At 40.8% G+C, this 23,763-nt stretch overlaps 1 protein-coding gene across 1 annotated transcript in view; it reads right to left on the bottom strand.

Annotated features, from left to right (window-relative positions):
- ELOVL4 (ELOVL fatty acid elongase 4) overlaps positions 1-22,320 on the bottom strand; it is a 31,706-nt gene extending 9,386 nt beyond the window's left edge. Inside the window, exons 1-2 of the mRNA XM_049772275.1 lie at positions 21,934-22,320; positions 1,065-1,252 (exon numbers count right to left, since the gene is read on the bottom strand). Of these exons, the coding sequence (XP_049628232.1) occupies positions 1,065-1,252; positions 21,934-22,033 (288 nt within the window). The 5' untranslated portion in view covers positions 22,034-22,320. The remainder of the gene's footprint in view (positions 1-1,064; positions 1,253-21,933) is intronic.
- Positions 22,321-23,763: the final 1,443 nt, after the last annotated feature.

Raw genomic sequence — 23,763 nt, 5'->3', positions numbered from 1 at the left:
TAACTCTACTTCATTATATTATTAAGATAAATTTTAATTATTATGAAAAACAGATATATAAGTTTGATTTATAGTGCTGATATAGAGTGATTTGTATGTAACAAACTGGGCAGAAACATACAAATAAGTTAAAATTTGTTTTATAAAGTTAAATTTTATAGGCTATCAACTAAATTTTATTAAAATTCTTTTAATTAAAAGGAGGAAGTAAGCTTATATTTATCATCAGTTTTGTTCTTCACCAATCAAGCCTTTAGTATTTCTTTTGGAAAAATCATGGCTCATTTGCTAGTACATCCCCCATTTGCTTGTAGCACAACAGTTGACAGACTTTAGTCTCAACTCAAAACACAATGAGATATCATAGAATTTCTGTGAAATTGGCATTTAAGAAATGCACACTTTGATCAGATGCCAAACCTGATTATTACAGGACAAGAATTTCACACACAAAAAATACCTGCTACTGCCTAATATGCACCAAACACTATGCAAAAAAAATTATCCCTTATTTGTAATAATACCCTAGGAGGTAATTATTATCCTCCATTTTATAAATGGGGAAAATGAGACTCAAAGAAGTTATATAACATCAGAATAGCTAATAGGAGTTATTTTAAGATTTTTTTTAAAAGGGGGATGGGATAGGGTCATATCCAATATTGGGGAGGGTTATTTCCAACAGTGCTCAGAGGACAATTTGGTACCAGGGATCAAACCAGAAATAGCTGTATGCAAGGCAAACAACTGTACCCTGCATCATGGGTCCAGACCAGAAAGGTTATTTTAGAATTCAGTTCATCTGGATTCTACACCAAGAGTAAGCTCTGAGCACAACGAGGTATTGTCCCCAAAGAAAAAACAAAAATATTCTATTTTAATTAACTGTTCTGTGTTTTACGAATGTCTTCATTTTGTTATTCAAGAATTAAAAATGTCAGTAATATAAAATTTAGTTTTAAAGTTGCTAATCTTAATTTGGCATAGTACATGATGGTTTTAGATATGCTGATGTTTTTATTTCTAGTTAATCAGAGGATTAACAGCCACTTGAGTAAACTTACCTCTCTGAAGATATAAAAGTTAAGCAAAACCATCCCAAAATTATATAAAATGAGCACTAAGCGCATCTGGAAAGGTTCTCGATCCTTCATCCATTTTGGACCCAGCCAAACAAACAAAAGATAAAGAGTACTTATGCAGAGTGTGGGGACTGGAGACTGCATCAAAGGCCAATCTTCTACTCGTTTATCTAGAAGAGAGAAAGACAGCACAGACTCATTAAGTATTATTGTTTATGCATGGCATTAAAAAAAAAGACCATCCTGTGCGTAGTTTTAGAGAACTAAAGTGTCATTAGATATGGTACAGATAAATCTAAAGCATGTTTTACAAAGAATCTAGAGAATAAGGCTCACTTGCTAGCCCAAGTGTTTACTGCAGATTGATACAAAGAGTATTTACAGGGAAAAAAATAAATAAAAAACTCATCTGTGAGAGGATTCTTATTGCTAACCTTAAGGATTAGCTTTTTCATATTATATGAAGAATTATAAGATTTCAATGTAAATTCTGAGTAGCATGGAGAAAAAAAATTAAGTCAAAAATTACCCTGAAATTTAGAATCAATGAACATATTTCTTTTTTTTTTTTTTAAAGAATAGGCAACTATATATTCATAGGCTCATTCAATAGAGAAATTTAGAAAGAAAATTGGGGAGTACAGGGAAGGTAGTGAAGAAGAGAGGGGAGGGGAAATGGAGAAAGCAGGAGAGAATGGGGAGAGGAAAAAAGAAGAAAATAGTGCTCAACTGAAACACTAACAAGCGAATACAGGACTTGAAAGGCTGGGTGAAATAAGAACTAAAAGATGAATTCTTGGGCTCGGAGAGATAGCACAGCGGTGTTTGCCTTGCAAGCAGCCGATCCAGGACCAAAGGTGGTTGGTTCGAATCCCGGTGTCCTATATGGTCCCCCGTGCCTGCCAGGAGCTATTTCTGAGCAGACAGCCAGGAGTAACCCCTGAGCAACGCCGGGTGTGACCCAAAAACCAAAAAAAAAAAAAAAAAAAAGATGAATTCTTTATTAATACCCAACATTTCCTCAATGTATAGCAACTCTTTCCCATAAAGGCTCCTCTAGATGGGATTTGAACTGCTTTCTTCATGGAAAATAAAATAAAGCCCTCACTTCTTTGCCCAAAAATGGAAGTCTAGTATTCTTTCAAGGATCATTTCATACCATGTCTTCTCAAATTAGCTTCTCCAGGTTACAAGGGCCAAAGAGAGCTAAAAAGTTCCATATCCACTGCTTACTCTGGAAGCTATAATTGCAGCAACCTGCATTACATCATAAACCTCCCACATTTGGGGAATATTTGCATAAAACTTCTACACACCTATGCGACTGAGCTTACTGAACTTATTTGCATTAATAGCTCCTTTAGTACTTCTAACAAGATTCAACTATCCTGTATTTTATATGTCCCATTCTCTACTAAGAAAATACAACACAGGGTCACATAAAGATATGAAATTTACAAATGTAAATTTCCCCCAAACCCTAAATTAAATTAAAAAAAATCAGCACATGCCTGATTCCAAGTTTGATTCCCGGAGTCACATATGATTTCCCCGAGTCTACCAGAAGTAATTTCTGTGTGCAAAGCTAGGAGTAAACCCTGAGTGCTATTGGGTATGGTCCAAAAACCAAAATAAATAGTGAATTATTCAGATTTCCATTAACTCAAGGGTTTCAGTATATGTTGCCTTATTTCTTGTTAGAAAAAAAAAAACTATGCAATATGCGTATATCGTTTTTTGCTTCTTCTCTCCCTCCAGTATTTTGAAAAGCAGTTGTATACAATATGGTATAACTTTAATGTATACAGCATGAATCTTTAAGTATATTGTGAAATTATTAGCACAGTAAGCTGAGCTAGCACCTTCCATGTAGATAAGAAGAGGGAACTGTGAGAAGGGGTATAGGAGAGGAATTTTAAAAAGAGAAAAAAAATTCTTACTATAAGAATTCTTAGGATTACTCTCCACAAGGTATGTCATATAGCAATTTTGCATATTGCCATTATATTGTAGTTTATATCCCAAGTACTGACCCAGTTCTCTTATTACTAAGAAATCTGCACATTTGGCTTACCTAACTCCCATTGTCCTTTACTTTATCTGCTGCCTCTGGGAACCCTAAGTCTGCTCTCTTTTACTATGAGTTTCTTCTTTTTTCTTTTTAAATAGCATGTTTTAAAATAATAATAATAAAACAAAACCAAAGCAAAAATATTAATATTGAGTGTATTTTCTTTTTCTAAATGATAATAAGTTATTATTTAAAAACTGGCAAATATATTTATAATTTACTTTGAACAAACTTTTTTGTGGGAATTGAATACTCAGTAACTACTCAGAGGCTTATTTGAGTTTGATCCTAGTAGTACTCAGTGGGCACTGAAGAAAGAGGTCAGCCATGTGCAAGGAAATAGTCTAAGTCCTTTACTATCTCGCTGGCCCCTAAATACACTTTATTATTTTATGGTCTTACCTGCTTCACATATGAAAATCTACTTCAATTTCTCTTACCAAGAAATATCAGACAAATAGTATAGGGGTTAAGTAACTTTCCTTGCATACTGCTGGCCCTAATTAATTCCATAGAACTGTAAGTGTCCCAAGCATATTAGAAGGGATTTCTGAGCAGAGAGCCAGGAGTAAGTCCTGAGCACTACTGAATGTGGCTACCCCCCAAAAAAATCATTTATCTATGATATATAAATATATGTCATATAGCATATATTATTTGTTTTACTTAATCTAATATAATAGCCCTTACATGCATTTAAGATGTTTTACTTTAACCTCATCAAAAGACAGAGAGAAGAAATTAACAGACAAGTCCTCAAAGAAGAAATACAAATGGCCAAAAGATACATGAAAAAGTGCTCCACATCACTAATCATAAGGGAGATGCAAATTAAAACAACAATGAGGTAACATCTCATGCCACAGAAACTGGCACACATCAAAAGAATAAGAACAACCAGTGCTGGTGGGGTTGTGGGGAGAAAGAATCTCTCATTCATGCTGGTGGGGATGCCATCTTGTTCAGCCTTGATGGAAAACAATATAGAGATTCCTCAAAAAACTGGAAATTGAACTCCCATATGATCAAGTTATACCACTCCTAGGGATATATCTTAGGATCACAAAAACGCCTTCTGCACACCTATCTTCACTGCAGTGCTATTTACAATAGCCAGAATCTGGAGACAACCCAGATGCCCGACAACAGATGATTGGCAAAAGAAACAGTGGTACATGTACACAATGGAATACTATGCAGCCATCAGAAGAGATGAGGTCATGAAATTTTCCTATAAATGGATGGACATGGAATCTATTATGTTGAGTGAAATAAGTCAGAAAGAGAGAGAGATATACACAGACTAGTCTCTCTCACCTATGGGCTTTAAGAAAAGTAGAAAACATTATTGTATTAATACACAGAGACAATACAGATGAGGGCTGGAAGGTCCAGCTCATGATATGAAACTTGCCATAAAGAATGAGTTGAGTTGGAGAAATGACTACACTGACAACTTCCATGAAAATGGTAGTGGAGTGAGAGAAATAGAATGCCTGTCTTGAATGTAGGCAAGGGATGGGGAAGGAGGGAGATAGAGGACACTGGTGGTGGGAATGTTGCACTGGTGAAGGAAGGGAAATGTTCTTTTTTGTATAAAGAATTTTTATATAACTGAAATTCAACTACAAACATGTTTATAATCATAGTTCTTAAATAAAGATATGTATTAAAAATAAATAAATAAAGCAAACAAAAAAGATGCTTTACTTTAGTGTATCTGATATTATGACTGTTTGATGTCTTATTCTAAATGATATACTAGTATACTATGTAAGATAGCAGTATTAGATAAGACAAAATAAGGGAAAAATGCAGAGGTTAGCAGAGTGATGACTGCATTATTACTTAGCTTAACGGGGAGACAAGAGCACTTATTTTATTTATTTATTTATTTATTTATTTATTTATTTATTTATTTATTTTGGGTTTTTTGGCCCACATCTGGTGACGCTCAGAAGTTACTCCTGGCTATGCACTCAGAGATCGCTCCTGGTTTGGGGGACCATATGGGATGCCAGAGGATCGAAGAACAGTCCATCCTAGGCTAGCGCAGGCAAAGCAGACAGATACCTTACCACTTGTGCCACTGCTCTAGCCCCAGGAGCATTTATTAAAAAAAAAAAAAAAGGCAGCTATAAGATAACTCTTTCAGCACATAAGGCTATGTCTTGCAATAGACTGACCTGAGCCACAATAGCAGTGATTCATAAATACAGAGCCAGGAGTAATCCCTGAGCAGTATTCTTCTATAAGTTATAATTCTCAAGTACTTCTAAACAAATGACAATAACATGGCTTTATCTCTCAGGACTTTGTTTTCCTAAGTTCTTGGTAAAATTGTAAAATTACGTTGCTATCTGCTACTTTTAGGCCACAAAGCCAAACATTTTCATTACAAGGCCATTTTATTTTCAGGTGAAAAAAATAAAATAGAAGGGGCCAGAGAAATAGCACAGCAGCATTTGCCTTGCAAACAGCTAACCCAGGACCTAAGGTGGTTGGTTTGAATCCCGGCGTCCCATATGGTCCCCTGTGCCTGCCAGGAGTGATTTCTGAGCAGAGAGCCAGGAGTAATCCCTGAGCACCACCAGGTGTGACCCAAAAACCAAAAATAAAATAAAATAAAATAGAAGAATTAGCAGGTCCACATTTAAGTATCAAAGAAAGATAATTTCTGGGTGTAGTGTCTTATTAAATTTATAATACACAAGTTTTTTTTAATTGTAGCTTAAAAAGACAACATAGAAAATGTATCATTTTCTAGATATGCATATCATTCCTAGATATGCAGTTCAGTGAGGCCATGTGGCCTAGGGCATACAAACACAAAAGATGCATGTACATACATTTATAGATATATAGATACACACAATTTAAAATTTAAATCTATTGAAAGAGAAACAAAAGCAAGTATAAACAAATGTGATAATAAAAACTTAAAGGGTTCTGGGGCCGGGAAGGTGGCGCTAGAGATAAGGTGTCTGCCTTGTAAGCGCTACCAAGGAACGGACCGCGGTTCGATCCCCCGGCGTCCCATATGGTCCCCCCAAGCCAGGGGCGATTTCTGAGCACATAGCCAGGAGTAACCCCTGAGCATCAAACGGGTGTGGCCCAAAAACCAAAAAAAAAAAAAAAAAAAAAACTTAAAGGGTTCTATACAGTGAAAGAAACTAACACAAAACTTTAAGGAAAGATATTTGTTTATGATTCTGAAAAAGGGTAAATATCCAAAATATATAAAGAACTTACACAGATTTTTAATTTGACCTGAATTGAGTGAGCCCAGCCAAGAGGGAGGGAAAAAAAGGACTGTTGATCAATAGCAGTGGGAGCAACAGTAGGCTGTGGGCAAAGTCTGAACTAAGAAGCACCATTTTGAATGGAACTGAGGTGTGTGAGCCCGCCCAAGAGCATAGCCAGGTAAAAACCAACCAACCAACCAAACAAACAAACAAATCCAGACTGTTGACCAGCAGTGACAGGAGCTGCTGTGGGCTGTGGGGGGAATTTTGACTTAAAAGTGCCATTTTGAGTTGAACTAAGTTGAGTGAGCATAGGCAAGAGTAGAGCTGGGAGGGAGAGAATAATGACTGTTGACCAGCAGGAGCAGTTGCAGGTATGGATGAATGTTGATCTATAAAAACTTCATTTTTAACTGCACTGAGGTGAGTAAAGCCCAGGCAGAAGCATGGCCACTCTACTTTGATGTGTGACTGCACATGTTTTCTAGTTAAGGAGTCCCACCACAATTCATAAAAAAGTAGCACCACACTACAAAGGGCACAGTAAGAAAACAACATAGAACCCCACCACAACTTGTGATGGAAGATGCTAGTTCTGAAGATTTAAACAAAATCAACCACCTACATAACCTCTCTTATCAGGACTTTAGAGAGGAAATGTTAAGATTGTTCAAAGAACTCAAACGAGGAATGGATGTTGATATAAGGGCACCTGGACTTGGGCATGCACCTTGGATACTTCCACTGTTATGACAGTTGGACCTGGGCATGCCCCCTAGACATAACCCTTAGACACACCCCCTGTCATACAAAGAGCAAATCAAATGATTCCTGGAAACAAATGAGAATGAGGACATGAATTATCAGTATTTGTGGGACACAGCAAAAGTGGTATTAAGAAGAAAATGGATACCTTTGCAAGCATTCATCAGGAAGGAAGAAAAGGTCTACATAAATAACATTAATTGCACAGATTAAAAACTTGGGAAAAGACTACTAAAGGAATCCAAAAATAGAAAGGCATAAGAAAATAATAAAACTTACAGCAAAAATGAATGAATTATAAAACCAAAAAACAATCCAAAAGAACAATGAAAGCAAAAATTTGATTCTTTGAAAAAAAAATAAGTAAAATTAATAAACCATTAACAAGATTCACAAAGAAAGAAACTTAATAAACTAAATCAAAAGTGAAAAAGGGGAGGTCCCTAAAAATACTACAGCAATTCAAAAGATAATCAGAGATTACTTTGAAAAATTTTATACCACAAACCCTGAAATAATGGATAAATTCTTGAACTCCTATAACCTCCCAAGGTTGACACTGAAGGTTGAAGATGATATGGAATACCTGAATAGACTCTTACTACTGGGGGAATTGAAATGGTAATCAAAAGGCTTTCCGAAAACAAAAGCCCAGACCGAGATGGATTCACTAATGAGTCCTTTCAAACATTTAAAGAGGATCCACTGACATTCCTTTTTAGGGTTTTCCAGGAAATGAAGAAATAGAATAGTTTCTATAAATAGCTTCTATGAAGTTAACATCACCCTGATACCAAAAACAAACAGAAGTGCAACAAAAAGAATTATGGGCCGATATCTCTGAAGAACACAGATGCAAAGATCCTCAACAAAATACAAGCAAATAGAGTCCAACAGCTCACCAAAAAGGTTATACAACAACACCAAATAAAATTCAATCTAGAGATGCAAGAATGATTTAACATATGCAAGTCAATCAATATAATACACAATATAAATAAAAGGAAAAAAAACCATATAATCATAGCAATAGATGTGGAAAAAGCATTTGACAAGTTTCAATATCCATTCATGATAAAAACTCAACAATATGGGAATGGAAGGAACTTTTCTCTATATTCAAAGCCATTTACCACAAGCATATGGCAAACATTATACTTAGTGGGTAAAAACAAAAAGCTTTTCCTCTAAGATAAGGTTGCTTTATTTAAACACTATGGTTACAAAATTGCCCATTTTGGGGTTGCCCCCAACAAGGCTGGCATGAGACAAGGTTTCCCACCTCACCACTTGTATTCAGTATATTACTGTAGCAATCAAGCAAGAAAAATATCAAGACATCCAGATAGGAAGAAAAAAGTCAAGCTCTCAGTGTTTGCAGATGATATGATACTAAGAAAATCCTAAAAACTCTACCAAAAAGTTTCTAGAAACAATAGATATGTAAAGTGGCAGACTACAAAATTAACATGCAAAAATCCATGTTTTTCTACATACAAATAATGATACAAAAAATGAAAGAGATAAAAGAGATATTAGAAAAATTATCTCATTCACATGAGTGGCTAAAGAAACTGGTACATCTACACAATGGAATACTATGCAGTCATTAGGAACAAAGAAGTCATAAAATTTGCTTATATATACATGGACATGGAGACTATGATGCTGAGTGAAATGAGCCAGAGGGAAGGGGATAGATCTATAATAATCTCATTCATTTGTGGGATATAAGAAAAACAAAAGATAGTATGGTAATATCCAAAGACAATAGAGATAAGGGTCAGAAGATCCAGCCTAGGTTAGATTCTACCACTAAGAATGGTGAGTGCAGTTAAAATAGATAAGGGTATATCTAGTAGGGCAATGACAGTTGGAACTGATCACTCTGGACAAGTACTTGGTTCTGAAAAGGAAGAGAGTGACATGCAAGGCACCCTGCCATTAATAATACAAACCACAGTGTCAGAAAGGTGAGAGAGAGAGAAGCAAATTGCCTGCCCTAGAACAGGCAGAGGTTGAGGGGAGGAACAATAGTGGTAGGAAGGGTGCACTGTTGAAGGATGATATATACTGTATGACTGAAACTCAGCAATGGACAATCTTGTAACCATAATGCTTAAATAAAGCAACTAAAAAAAAAAAAAAACAACAACAAAAACTATTCCAGCCACAATTGTGCCTCAGAAAATCAAGTACCTTGGAGTCAACTTAACTAAGGAGATGAAAGACCTATACAAAGAAAACTACAAAACATGCTTCAAAAATAACAAAGGACAAAAAGAAATAGAAACATATACCCTGCTCTGGATTGGGAGGAGTAACATCATTAAAATGCCTATTCTTCCCAAAGTATTGTACAGATTTAATGCTATCCCTCTAAAATAAAAGTAATGACTCAAAAGCCACATTTTCTCCAAGGGAAAGCAGATCTGGGGAAAGGGTTGCTACAGGAAATAATCCAAACAAAGCTGAGAGAGAATACTTGTGGCCAAGCAGCAATCAATCCAGTCAAGACAAGAGCTGCCTACAAGACTGCAGCTTTTATTGAATATAGAAACCACCCCCAAGCAGGGGAGTAAAGACAGAAGGCTTATCCTGAGCCAGTCCTGCCTAGATTTGCTTAATAGAAATTGCTGATTGCTCAGTATGAAAATCTCTGTTGGGGCCGGAGAGATAGCATGGAGGTAAGGGGTTTCCTGTGTGTGTGTGTGTGTGTGTGTGTGTGTGTGTGTGTGTGTGTGTGTGTGTGTGTGTGTGTGTGTGTGTGTGTGTGTGTGTTTTGGGTCATACCCGGCAGTGCTCAGGGGTTACTCCTGGCTCCATGCTCAGAAATTGCTCCTGGCAGGTATGGGGGACCATATGGGACGCTGGGATTCAAACCGATGACCTTCTGCATGAAAGGCAAACGCCTTTACCTCCATGCTATCTCTCGGGCCGTGGCATTTGCCTTTCATGCAGAAGGACAGTGGTTCGAATCCCAACATCCCATATGGTCCCCTGTGCCTGCCAGGGGCGATTTCTGAGCATAGAGCCAGGAGTAACCCCTGAGCACTGCCGGGTGTGACCCAAAAACCAAAAAAAAAAAAAAAAAAAAATCTCTGTTTTGGGTAAAAACAAGTTGTAAATAAACAGATATAAAGAAATCAGGGATGATCTTTGCTTTGGGTGAAAGCAAGTTGTAAGTAGTAAACCAACAAAAGAATACCTATGACATTTTTTCAAAGAAGTAATCAAACACTCTTGAAATTCATTTGGCACATTAAACATCCACGAATAGTTAACTCATTCCTGGGGGGGGGGGGGGAAGGAGACAGGAGGCATCATTTTCTCCAATCTTAAATTTTACTATAAAGCAGTAGTCATTAAAACAGCATGATTTTGGAATAAAGATAGACCCTCAGATCAGCTCAATAGTGACTATTCTGAATTTAACCCGTAGGCATACGATCAATTAATCTTTAAAAAGAAAATGCAAACTGAAACAAGGAAAGCCTATTCAACAAAGTGGTGTTTCGAAAACTGGTCAACTACATGCAAAAGTAAAGTGAACTCAGACCTCTCTTTAACACCATGCACAAAGGTCAAATTAAAAGGTATTAAAGACCTTTCGGGGCTGGAGTGGTGGTGCAAGCAGTGAGGTGTCTGCCTCATCCCTGCTAGCCTAGGATGGATCCCCCCGCGTCCCATATGGTTCCCCAAGCCAGAAGCGAATTCTGAGCACATAGCTAGGAGTAACCCCTGAGCATCACAAAAGGTGGCCCAAAAACAAAACAAAACAAAACAAAAAAAGTTTTAAAGATGTTGACAAGACCTGAAACCATAAGGTACACAGAGGAAAACATAAATAGAACACTCCATGATATTGAAGCTAAAGACTTGTATTTAAGGATGCAACATCACTATCTAAGAAAGTGGAAGCAAAGACAAACTAATGGGAATACATTAAAATAAAAGATTCTGCACTTCAAAAAAACAGTGACTAGGATATAAAGTACCCATGAAATCAGAGAAACTGTTCACCTAATACCCCATCAGATAAGGGGTTAATATCTAATATGTACAAGATAATGATGGAATTTAGCACAAAGAAAAATATATAATCCCATCCAAAAAAAGAGAAGAAATAACAGACATTTCCTCAAAGGGCCAAAAATACACGAAAAAATGTTCCACATCACTAATCATGAAGGAGATGCAAATCAAAATAACAATGAGATATCATCTCACACCGCAGAGACTGGTACATATCATAGAGAACAAGAACAACCAGTGCTGACATATATAGGGGAAAAAGGGTCTCTCATTCACTGCTAATGGAAATGCCTACTGGTCCAGCCTTTTTGGAAACCAATTGATTATTTCTCAAAAAACTAGAAATTAAGCTTCCATATTACCCAGAAATACTCTGCTACAGAAATATCCTAGGAACCCAAAATAACCATGCAGAAAAGCCTTCTGCAGTCCTATGTTCAACGCAGCACTATTTACAATAGCCAGAATCTGAAATAACCCAAGTGCATGAGAACAGATAAATGGCTAAATAAACTGTAGTACACCTACAAAATGGAGTATTATGCAGCTGTTTGGAAAAATGAAATTATGAAATTTTTTTATCCATGAATGGATATGAGATTATGCTGAGTAAAATGAGTCAGAGTAAGAGGGACAGACATAGAATAATCTCACTCAGTTGTGTGGTATAAAAAAAAATAATAGATAGTATGGAAATAATACTCAGAGATGATAGAAATGAGGATCAATGGGACTAGTCCATGGTAGGATACAATTTGGGTAGTGAAGGGCCCACGGTGACAGTCATGGTTAGAACTTTTCATTGTGGACAAGGACTGGCTGCTGGAAAGGGATAAAGGGATATGCACGGTACCCCTTACTTCGCAACAATGCAAACCATAGTATCAAAAAAGGAGAAAGAGAAGAGAGGAGAGAGAGAGAGAGAGAGAGAGAGAGAGAGAGAGAGAGAGAGAGAGAGAGAGAGAGAGAGAGAAATAATATGCCTGCCCCATATGCAATTGGAAGAGGGTGGGTAAGAGGAAAACTGGGGGCATAGAGGCAGGAAATGTGCTGCAAACCAAAGTGCCTAAAAAAAAGTAAGAGAGGCACTGAGAAATTGAGAGAGAAGAAAAATGTACGCCCCAGAATCAGGAAGGGAAGAGGGCACCAGTAAAAGTGAGAGGGAAATTGGGGATGTGGTGATAAGAAAGGTGTACTGGTAAAAGTTGTTACTGTGGGGCCGGGTAGGTGGCGCTGGAGGTAAGGTGTCTGCCTTGCAAGCGCTAGCCAAGGAAGGACCGCGGTTCGATCCCCCGGCGTCCCATATGGTCCCCCAAGCCAGGGGCGATTTCTGAGCACATAGCCAGGAGTAACCCCTGAGCATCAAACGGGTGTGACCCAAAAACCAAAAAAAAAAAAAAGTTGTTACTGTACATTTTATTATGTAACTCCATCATGAACAATTTTATCTGTGGGGGAGAAACTATTATGAACAATCTTGCATTCACAGTATTTAAATAAAAATTTTTAATTATAGGTGTCAGAGTGGTAGCACAGCAGTAGGGCATTTGCCTTGCACACGGCTGACCCAGGACAAACACAGGTTCGATCCCCAGTATCCTATCCTATATGGTCCCCCAAGCCAGGAGCAATTTCTGAGTGCAGAGTCAGGAGTAACCCCTGAGTGCCACCAGGTGTGGCCCAAAAACAAAACAAACAAAAAACTTTAATTATAAAAAAAAAACACACAATGCAATTAAGAAAATAGTCAAGACTCAAACAGACCCTTCTACAAAGAACACATACAGATGGCATATAAACACATAAAAAAAAGTTCCATGTTGCTTACTACTAGGGCAATGAAAATCAAAACTATAACTCACACCTGTGAGAACAGTCTGTGTGAAAAAGACTGGAGCAGGAGGTGTTAGTGAATATATGACAGACCCTTACAAAAAATGGGGCTGGTAAGCAAAGACATAGAACAGCAAGCAGGGCTCTTGCCGTGATGACAGCAAACCTGTGTTCAATCCCCAGCATCACATATGATTTCCCCAAGCCCCAACAGGAGTGATACCTAAGCAGAGAGCTAGAAGTAAAGTTTTGGCTCAACCTCAGGCCCAGCATCTCAGGGTGTGCTGGCAACTAGACCTCTGAAGATCATTTTAAGTAATCCCTTTATAATTTTTAATATAAATGAAAATATATGACTTTAGACATTTATGATCAGAATAAGAAAGAATGCACTTGAAAGGCCATATTTTATTCTAGTGTTCATACTGGTATTATTCACAGTAGCAAAGAATCAACAAATAAAGCAGCTGTTATTCAATGAACTACTACTCTACCATTAAAAAAAAAAAGTGGAATCTGGCTCTTTGAGATACATGGAACTTAACTGACCATATTAACTGAAGTTAAAAACAATTATTACTAGGTGTTTCACTAGAGTACAATATTAAAATGATTCATAGAGAAAAGAGATAATAAGGGCAGTGAGTAGGGTATTTACCTTGCCTGAGGCGGACGCAGGTTTAATCCCCTGGCATTCCATATGGTTCCCTTAGCCAACCAGGAGTAATTTCTGAATGCAAATCCAGGAGTAACCCCTGAGCACTGCTAGGTATGGTCAAAAAAGAAGAAGAAGAAGGAGGAGGAGGAGGAGGAGGACGAAGAAGAAGAAGAAGAAGAAGAAGAAGAAGAAGAAGAAGAAGAAGAAGAAGAAGAAGAAGAAGAAGAAGAAGAAGAAGAAGAAGAAGAAGAAGAAATGTGTAGACTCAGTGAAAACTATGGTGGTTTTAAGAGTGAAAGAAAGCAGGGTCTTCCATGTTGCTGGGTCAGTGTGGGATCTTCAGTGGTGGATACAGTGAATTTCATACACTTACACAAATCTAAGTGTAGCATTGTTAACCAGTGAGAAAATAAAATTAATAATTAAAAGGAACATTTTTAAAGTTGAAATATGAAAACTAAAGGATTTGTTCAAACTCACAATTAATTAGCAGAGATCCATAACTAAAGCCCAGGCTTTCTAAATCTCAGTTCAAAGTTTCTTCTCTTGGAGCGGGAGCAATAGCACAGCAAGTATGCAGTTGCCTTGCATGTGGTCAACACGGGTTCAATCTGAGACAGGCCATATGATCCCAAGCTCCACCAGGAATGATTCCTGAGTACAGAGCCAGGTATAACTCTGAATATGGCCCCAAAAACAAAACCATTCTCCACATCGCACTGCCCTCTCTTCATCTCCACAAGGATCACAATGTACTTTTTTTTTTTTTTTTGGTTTTTGGGCCACACCTGGTGGTGCTCAGGGGTTACTCCTGGCTGTCTGCTCAGAAATAGCTCCTGGCAGGCACGGAGAACCATATGGGACGCCGGGATTCGAACCAACCACCTTAGGTCCTGGATTGGCTGCTTGCAAGGCAAACGCCGCTGTGCTATTTCTCTGAGCCCAGATCACAATGCTCTAAATTGACAATAATGATAAAAGACATATCTAACGAGATATAGCTTGAAAGTAACTATTTTGTGTTCATAAATAAATTAGTAACTTGATTCCTTTACTAAATTTAGGCAATCATTTAAACTTTATTTTAGATTATTATACAAATCATTAAGTTTTTTTTATAACTTAACGTAGTAAGGTACTACTAGTGTTCAGTAATCAAAATATATTATTTTTTAAATTATGGGGTACCAGGACGGGTGAGGTGGCGCTAGAGGTAAGGTGTCTGCCTTGTAAGCGCTAGCCAAGGAAGGACCGCAGTTCGATCCCCCTTTTGTTATAAGGAGAAATGTTTTATGAGTGAAAAGAGAAAAAAAGAATATTTGAAGTGAGAAAAGAATCTGTAGCATAATTTTCAAAATGCTAACATATATATTTGAAATAATAAAGATAATTAACACAATTACTAGAGAATAATGTGTGGATTAGAGGAAAAAATGTTATAGTCATCTGTAAGATTTTTACATAAACATTTTTTTAAATTTATCTTCGTTTAAGCACCATGATTACAAACTTGTTCGTTGTTGGCTTTTAGTTATAAAAAGAACACTCCCCCTTGGGGCCAAAGCAGTGGCGTAAGGCATCTGCCTTGCATGTGCTAGCCTAGGAGGTACCGCGATTCAATCCAGCAGCATCCTATATGGTCCCCCAAACCAGGAGCGATTTCTGAGTGCATAACCAGGAGTAACCCCTGAGCATCACCAGCTGTGGCCAAAAAAAAAGAACATTTCCCTCCCCACTTCACCTGTTTCTTTTTTTTGTTTTGTTTTGTTTTGTTTTTTTGTTTTTGTTTTTTTGCTTTTGGTTTTTGGGCCACACCCGTTTGACGCTCAGGGGTTACTCCTGTCTATGCACTCAGAAATCGCCCCTGGCTTGGGGGGGGGGGACCATATGGGATGCCGGGGGATCCAACCACGGTCGTTCCTTGGTCGTTCCTTGGCTAGCGCTTGCAAGGCAGACACCTTCCTTACCTCTAGCGCCACCTTCCCGGCCCCTTCACCTGTTTCTTAAGCTAAAGAATATTGTATGTCCTAATATAAAATTTTTTTCAATGTGGGGCTGGAGAAGTAGCACAGCAGTAGGGCGTTTGCCTTGCAAAATGCCTACCCAGGACAGACCAGGGTCAATCCCCGGAATCCCACATGGTTCCCGAGCCAGGAGCAATTTCTGAGCACAGAGCCAAGAGTAACCTCTGAGCGCCGCCAGGTGTATTCAAAAGAAATTGTTTTTAATGTTACCCTCCTATAATTTAATCTGTGATTGATAAAATATATTGCTGAAAAATGGACGAGTGCAACTGACCTTAAAGTCTATGAGTCTGGGGCTGGAGCGATACTGCAGCGATAGGGCATTTGCCTTAATGAGGCTGACCCAGGATGGACCTCAGGTTCAATCCCCAACATCCCATATGGTCCCCCAAACCAGAAGCAATTTCTGAGCACATAGCCAGGAGTAACCCCTGAGCGTCACCGGGTGTGGCCCAAAAATAAAAAAATTAAATTAAATTAAAATAAAGTCTATGAGTCTCTCACCAAAAACAAGCAAAGAAAAGAATAAGACAAGAATGAAACACTGATGACAGAATTGGTGTTGAATGTTTCAACTGTATGCCTGAAACCCAGTTGCAAATAAGTTTGTAATTTCACAGTTAATAAATTTGTTAACAAATGGTTGGAGCTCAAGGCTCAAGGGAGATTGTAAAAGAACTGTAACAGAGTCACTGAAACAATGGCCAGGCCAAGGCCCACCAAGTTTGTCTTTAATTAGCTGTCTAGAACTTAGAAAGCTTTTTCTCAAATAAACATTAAAAATGGCAACTGAATTTCTAGTCTAGGACAAATAAATGAATAAACTTTTTATACAGATGAAAAGCACGCACAAACTACAGAAAGCCATAAAAGGAATGCAGAGCTACTAAAGGCCATTTAAGACAGGAGTTCCTGTGGCCAAGGACAGACTTGCTTATAATCTTTCTTACACAAAATAGTCCAAAAACTCTCCAAAAGAATCTTTCACCTGGTAGAATAGATAAAACAATCTAACACAGGACCTGTCTATCCTCACCCCTCAAGACTAAAGCAGCGTTTTTCAACCACTGTGCCGTGGCCACATCAGTGTGCCGTGAGATATTATCTGGTGTGCTGTGGGAAAAATTCTAATTTCATCTGTAACATGCGGCTTCGGCTCACAAATAGACCAATCATTAGATTATTTCATAATAAAGTAATTATAAAATAATTTCTTTGTTTATTTGATTCCTATTCAAGAGAATTACTTTATATATAGTCAATATAGGCACAACGTTAATTTTTTTTAACATTTTCTTTTTTTTTTTTTTTTTTTTTTGGTTTTTGGGTCACACCCGGCGTTGCTCAGGGGTTACTCCTGGCTATATGCTCAGAAATAGCTCCTGGCAGGCTATATGGGGGATTATATGGGACACCGGGATTCGAACCAACCACCTTTGGTCCTGGATCGGCTGTTTGCAAAGCAAACGCTGCTGTGCTATCTCTCCGGGCCCAACATTTTCTAATGATGGTTTGCCTCATGACTTTTTTTTTTTTTTTTCATGAAAAAGTGTGCCTTTGCACAAAAAGGTTGTAAAACTAGAGAGTAGACAGAAGTGGAGAGAAGAGGATTTTCTTGTACTATTGTAGACCTGACTCCACAGGCTCCAGTACTTTCAGATTAGGATTCATAAAGGGGAATGGCAGGCCTCTTGAGGTTCCAAAAACCTACATTGGCGACAATGACAAAGTATCTTCATTGTCTTTTTAGAGGCTAAAACTTATGCTTGATCATGGCAAATAAGGAAAGTAAGAATTATGATACTAGTCTAGTTTCTAAATTTCAGCCCCATCCTTCTAGAGCACTCCCCACACTGCTCTTTTCCTCATCTCTTCTTCTCCACAGTGAATTTGAGGCCTTTGATGCTCCATCTGCAATTCTCACATAGATGCCCCTTTTCCAACAACCTATGGAGCACTCAGTCAGAGAAAAAGAACAGGCCAACCACCTCCCCTCACACATAATACATACTCCACATGCAGGCATATACATGCACATGATACATATGTATGTATACACATGCATGCACATATACATATACATGCATGATACATATACATATGCCACATGATACATACACATTCCAGGATCAATAGCTACAACATGGTCAGAGAGACCATGTTAGCTTAGAAAACATTTGGCTTTATTGTGGGCATGTTGACTATCACATTTTCAGGATATGCAAAATGCAATAAGAAGATAAAATTATAGCAATAAACACAATGAATAAATAAGGTATTTACAAATTGGGAGATACTAAGATTTATCAATTTTATAATGTAAATACTTTTGATTCAACATGTACACTTTAAGCCTGGCATTCAGATCTAATTACTCGATTTGCTCATAAAATGAAAAGAAAAAAAAAAAGCAAATGACACTTCTATACCACCACATGGTATAAAATACTGCAGCAGTCTATACTTTCTCTTTGTAATATAAAAAATATTTGATTGCTCAAAATATATAAAAATATCATTAGGAAAGTAGACAATTATATATTTTAGTTTTCCTAACAGTATGGCTCTTTCAAAGATTTAATCTCAGAGTAGGCTGTGTTATAATAAAATAAAAAAATATTTTCTGAGGCTAGAGAAATAGTACGGAGTTTAAGGCTCTTGCCTCACCTGGTGCCTGATCCCAAGTACCACATGTGGTCTGTCATGCCCACAGGAGTCACCCCCTGAGTAGAGAGCCAAGAGTATACTCTGAGCACTGTTGTATGGTCCCAAAATCAAAACCAAAACCATTTCCAGTTAATACACTATGGGATGTATTCTGTATTAAAAAACACATTACTAGGGCCAGAGAGATGCATGGAGGTAGGGTGTTTGCTTTGCATACAGAAGGACGATGGTTTGAATCCCGGCATCCCACATGGTTCCCCTGTGCCTGCCAGGAGTGATTTCTGAGCATAAAACCAGGAGTAACCCCTGAGCGCTGCCAGTGTGACCCCCCCCCAAAAAAAAAACCCATATTACTTTTAATGTTTCATTAAAAAGTACACTAGAGGGCCCGGAGAGATAGCACAGCAGCGTTTGCTTTGCAAGCAGCCGATCCAGGATCAAAGGTGGTTGGTTTGAATCCCGGTGTCCCATATGGTCCCCCGTGCCTGCCAGGAGCTATTTCTGAGCAGACAGCCAGGAGTAACCCCTGAGCACCGCCGGGTGTGGCCCAAAAACCATAAAAAGTACACTAGATATAACAGGACAAAACATGCTTTCTGGAAACCTTCCTATAGCAAAAATATCTTAGGAGGTAATCCTCAAACTACGGCCCATGGGCCACATATTGTATTTGTTCCTGTTTTGTTTCTTCACTTCAAAATAAGATATATGCAGTGTGGATAGAAATTTGTTCACAGTTTTATTTTTTACTATAGTCCAGCCCTCCAACGGTCTGAGGGACAGTGAACTGGCCTGACCCCTGTTTAAAAAAGTTTGAGGACCACTGTCTTAGAGCATCAAACATCCTACTATGACAGTCCAAAGTAGATTTAGTTTATGAACATCCTGGTAGAACCTAGGAGAAAATGGAATATTTAGTGAATTAATAGAGCAGAAAGAGAGAAGCAGGTAACTTCAGTCTTGGGAGTAAAAGCACAGAGCCCTATTCATTTCCCAAATCATTTATATTCTTTCACAATACTCACCACTATTTCCCAAGATCATTTTTCTTTCCACCAATTCTTATTTCCTCCCCTTTCCAAATATCTTACTTATCAACTTTTTTCCCTTGGTCTCATCTACCAAAGCACTTTTCTTCACTCAGATATTCATGAAAGCATATTTAGAAGAGATTTTTTGGAATTAAGAGTGTGAATGAGAGGCCGGAGAGATAGTACAGCAGTCGGGCATTTGCCTTGCATGTAGCCAATCCGGGAGGAACCCGGTTCGATTCCCGGCATCCCATGTGGTTCCCCAGCCTGCCAGAGGCGACTTCTGAGTGCAGAGCCAGGAGTGACCCCTGAGCTCTGCTGGATGCGACTCAGGAACCAATCAATCAAGCAATCAATCAATAAAAAGAGTGTGAATGGGGGCCGGAGAGATAGCATGGAGGTAAGGCATTTGCCTTTTATGCAGAAGGTCATTGGTTCAAATCCCGGCACCCCATATGGTCCCCTGAGCCTGCCAGGAGCGATTTCTGAGTGTGGAGCCAGGAGTAACCCCTGAGTGCTGCCGGGTGTGACCCAAAAATTAAAAAAAAAAGTGTGAATGAGTCTAAGAACATAGAAGAGAAAGCATAGAAGTGCAAAGGGGATGGCATTTCCCTAATGTTCAGGTCTATTTAGCCTAAACTTAAATGTTGTTCTTTCTGATACAACAACAAGGCAGAACAGACTACATCCCAACTAAGCCTTTAGTTGGTTAGGAAATACCATCTCTCATGACAGAAAACAAGGAAGCAGTCTCAGGTTTCGAAAGAAGATCACCAGAGCATGGGTGAATTGCTCTTCTCCACCCTGCCAGTGAGAGATCACTTGGGTTTCAACTACTGCTCTTCCCTTCCTGGGCATGGCTCACAATATTACTTTATGTAGTCTTCCCCAGTAAGGTAGGAAACACCCTTTTAAAACTGCACTGCAGATGCATGTTGACACCAACATCGTTAGTAAGGAATGACCCATCACAGACAGGTGCATATTTCTTTGGCTCTCAACAGTTCTTTGTAAAAGTCAGAAGGTGGAGAAGCTGATAGGAGGGGACTGACAGACAGGAATGATTACTTCAGGGTGTGGCTCTGCCTAGGTGGCAATTGTAGGATGGTGACAATGTCTGAACTGTCAGGTATGCAGAGCAATTATATGTCACAGAGCCTGTCTGATGTTCAGTTCTGCACAATTGTGTAATGGGAAGCCCTGATGCAATGTTTAAATAACCAAATCACAGCGATGAGGGGAAGAGTACATCTTTCCCAATTATTGTAGGCACAGCATAAACCCAGCACAGGAGAGACTTAAAGATGAAAAATCTCTATTAGAAATGCCTTTTTGCCATCACCACTGAAATGTCTAGTTTTGATTCTTTATGTTTCAAACATGAGAGCTCATGGGGCAGGGGGGGGGGGACCAAACCACTTCTCTAAAAAAGTTAGAGCCAAGTCAATGGTCCCAAAATTGTTTAGAATGCCTAGCAGCAATCACAGCACTTATTTCTTCCACCATCTCTACCTCTCCTCCCATGTCATTGATCACTCCATTTTCCATCGCTCTAGTAAAACACTCAAAAATAAAGGGACATTTTCATTGGCAGGCAAAGCAGCGCTGTAATATTCCTTCCCCCTGCCTGATGGGACAATACATTACTGCACAATAACTAGAAAGATGAACTATCAGCGAGATGTTAGGCTGGTTTTTTTTTTTTTGTTCAAAACTTTATAAAGAGCTCCTCAAACCCAAAACATGGAAAGTATGCCTTGCATGTGGCTTGACCAGGTTGGAACCCCAACATCACATATGCTCCCCGAGCCACTCCAGGATTGATGCAGAAGCACAGAGCCAAGAATTAGCCCTGGGTACCATCGAGTGTGGCCCCAAAATCAAAAAGAAAATATAAGGCCAAAAAGAACCACTTACTCTAGAAGAGCTGCCTACATCAACCGATTTGCCGGCAAAGGGAACAGACAGTCAAAGGACTAGTTGGCCAGCAGGGGAGACCAGCATAGAAGGGACAGCCAAGGTGGGGGGGGGGCGCTATGGCCGAACCCACCCGCCTAAGGGCGTGTGTCCCTTACCCCAATCACCTCCGCCTTGACAAGGTGCGTTTTGCGCAGCGCAAAGACACAGCGCGCGCCATCACCCATCACAGTTGCGGGGCCACCATCCATCGCCTGGATAACGGCCCTTCTCCCAGCTCCCAGGGGGATCGTCTTTCGGCTTTCCTCCTAACAGAAGAGGAGCCAGGAGCCAGACGATAAAATAAACAGGTTAGCGTGTCAGAGACATGAAGAAAAAATAAAAGACAGTTACGACGGGAAAGATCTCCCCGGTCCTGCGCCCAAGCTCGGACGCAGCCACTGCAGGCAGCAGAGGACCACAGACAGACCCTGGCGCAGATGGGGAGGCCAGCGATCAAAGAGGCGCGGCTCCCGCCTGCCGGGGCGGCCCCCGGTGAGACGCGAGCAATTAGGGAGGACCCCGAGCATCCCCACGGCCGCAGGGGCGCGGGCGCCGGGCTTTACCTCGAATGGACCAGGTCCAGCGGTACAACTCCATCGTCTCGTTGAGCGCCGCGGACACCGTGTTCAGGACACCGCCTGGCTCCGAGTCCAGGGCCCCCATCGCGACAGTAGGGAACCGGTGGCTGCTGCGTCAAGGAAAGAAAGAGCGGCTCGGGGTCCGAAGGGAGAGAGGGAGAAAGCAAGGACCGGAGAGGCGGCTGCAGAGGCAGAGCGCGGATGGCCCGGACCCTTCCTTCCAACGGCGGCGGCCCGGTGACAGTCTCCTCCTCCTCCTCCTTCTCCTCCTCCTCCTTCTTCTAGGGGCGCGGCAGAGCTCGGGAGGGATGCGGCGGTGGAATCGGGTGAGCGCGCTGGAGCGAGGACGATGCAAGGGGCAGGAGGAGGACGCGGAGACGGAGCAGGAGCAGGAGACAGGAGAGGAGCAGGAGGAGCGCGCCGGAGGAGGAGAGGCCGCCGCGAGCGCCGGCGCTGCACCACTGAGCCCCGCAGTGCCGCCGCAGCTCCAATCTACCCAGGGCCGTCACGTGGGCGCGCGGGGCGGACGGGCTGCGCGTCCCTCCCCCCGCCCGCGCGCCGTGGACCTGGCGCAGGGATGCGGCGGCCCGGGCGGGCGCGGGAGGGAGGGAAGGCGGGTCTGCGCAAGCGCGCGCCGCCCCGCACCTGCTACCGGCCCCTCCAGGGCCTCGGCCCCCGCGCCGCCGCCGCCGCAGCTCCGCGCCGTCCTCCCTCTGCGACTGCCTCGGGGCCTTGGGGCCCTGCGGAGGAGGACGCCGCCTTTCCTGGAATGACCTCCTTCGCGCCCTTCATCCTGCTTGGGAAACAGCCTGGGATTGCGGGGGTCGGGAAGGGTGGGGGAGCGGTCTTCTCGTTGCGGCCTGGGCCCGCAGCCCCAGTCCCTAGTTCTGCCCCCCAAAGGCTGAGCAGCCCTCCAAGCCTTGATGGTGGTCATTATGGGGACGAATGAACAGTCGATGGGAACGAACGCTTGCGTGTGCTCTAAGCCGTCTGCAAGCATGGAGTGATTATCCCTGAATATACACGGAATTATCAGGACTGTTCTTTGTGCCCCAGTAGGTCCTCGGAAAATCAGACAAGAAGGTGTCCCCGGGGGCCGGAGAGATAGCACAGCGGCGTTTGCCTTGCAAGCAGCTGATCCAGGACCTAAGATGGTTGGTTCGAATCCCGGCGTCCCAGATGGTCCCCCGTGCCTGCCAGGAGCTATTTCTGAGCAGATAGCCAGGAGTAACCCCTGAGCACCGCCAGGTGTGCCCCCCCCCCAAAAGAAAGTGTCCCCTTGCTCCTGGAGCACTCTTTTTTCCCCTCCTTAGCTTTTTTTGGGGGCCACACCCGGTGATGCTCAGGGTTACTCCTGGCTATGAGCTCAGAAATCGCTCCTGGTTTGGGGGACACCCGAGGATAGGTTAGCGCGTACAAGGCAAACGACCTACCCTTGCACCACCGCTCCGACCCCTCTTTGAGCACTTTAAGGCTAGTCAAGAAGTCCTGGATGCTTCCTCAACAGACAAAAGGCAATCCAGGCATAAGCGGGAAAGGACACTTCCTTCTTAAAAGCTGTTTAGCAAAAGTGAGTCCTGGGAAGATAGAAAGAATACACTACAAATAGTCATAATTTGATAGTTTAGAAAATAAACAGGACGGTTGAAAATGATACAATGACCTTTCACCTAGTTGTTAAACATATAGCCTACTTAGCTTTGACCTATTCTCCAGTTCTCAAAGATGCTCCACTGGAAGGTGCTGAACCAATTCTGTGACTTCTGCTCTTTAACATTTAACAATCAGTGAAATGCAATGTTTTATTCTGCCATT

Source organism: Suncus etruscus, chromosome 4 (assembly GCF_024139225.1).
Source record: "Suncus etruscus isolate mSunEtr1 chromosome 4, mSunEtr1.pri.cur, whole genome shotgun sequence".
Classification (NCBI taxonomy): Eukaryota; Metazoa; Chordata; class Mammalia; order Eulipotyphla; family Soricidae; genus Suncus; species Suncus etruscus.
The sequence above is the reverse complement of the archived record's forward strand: the minus strand, read 5'-3'. Positions and strand labels throughout refer to the sequence as shown.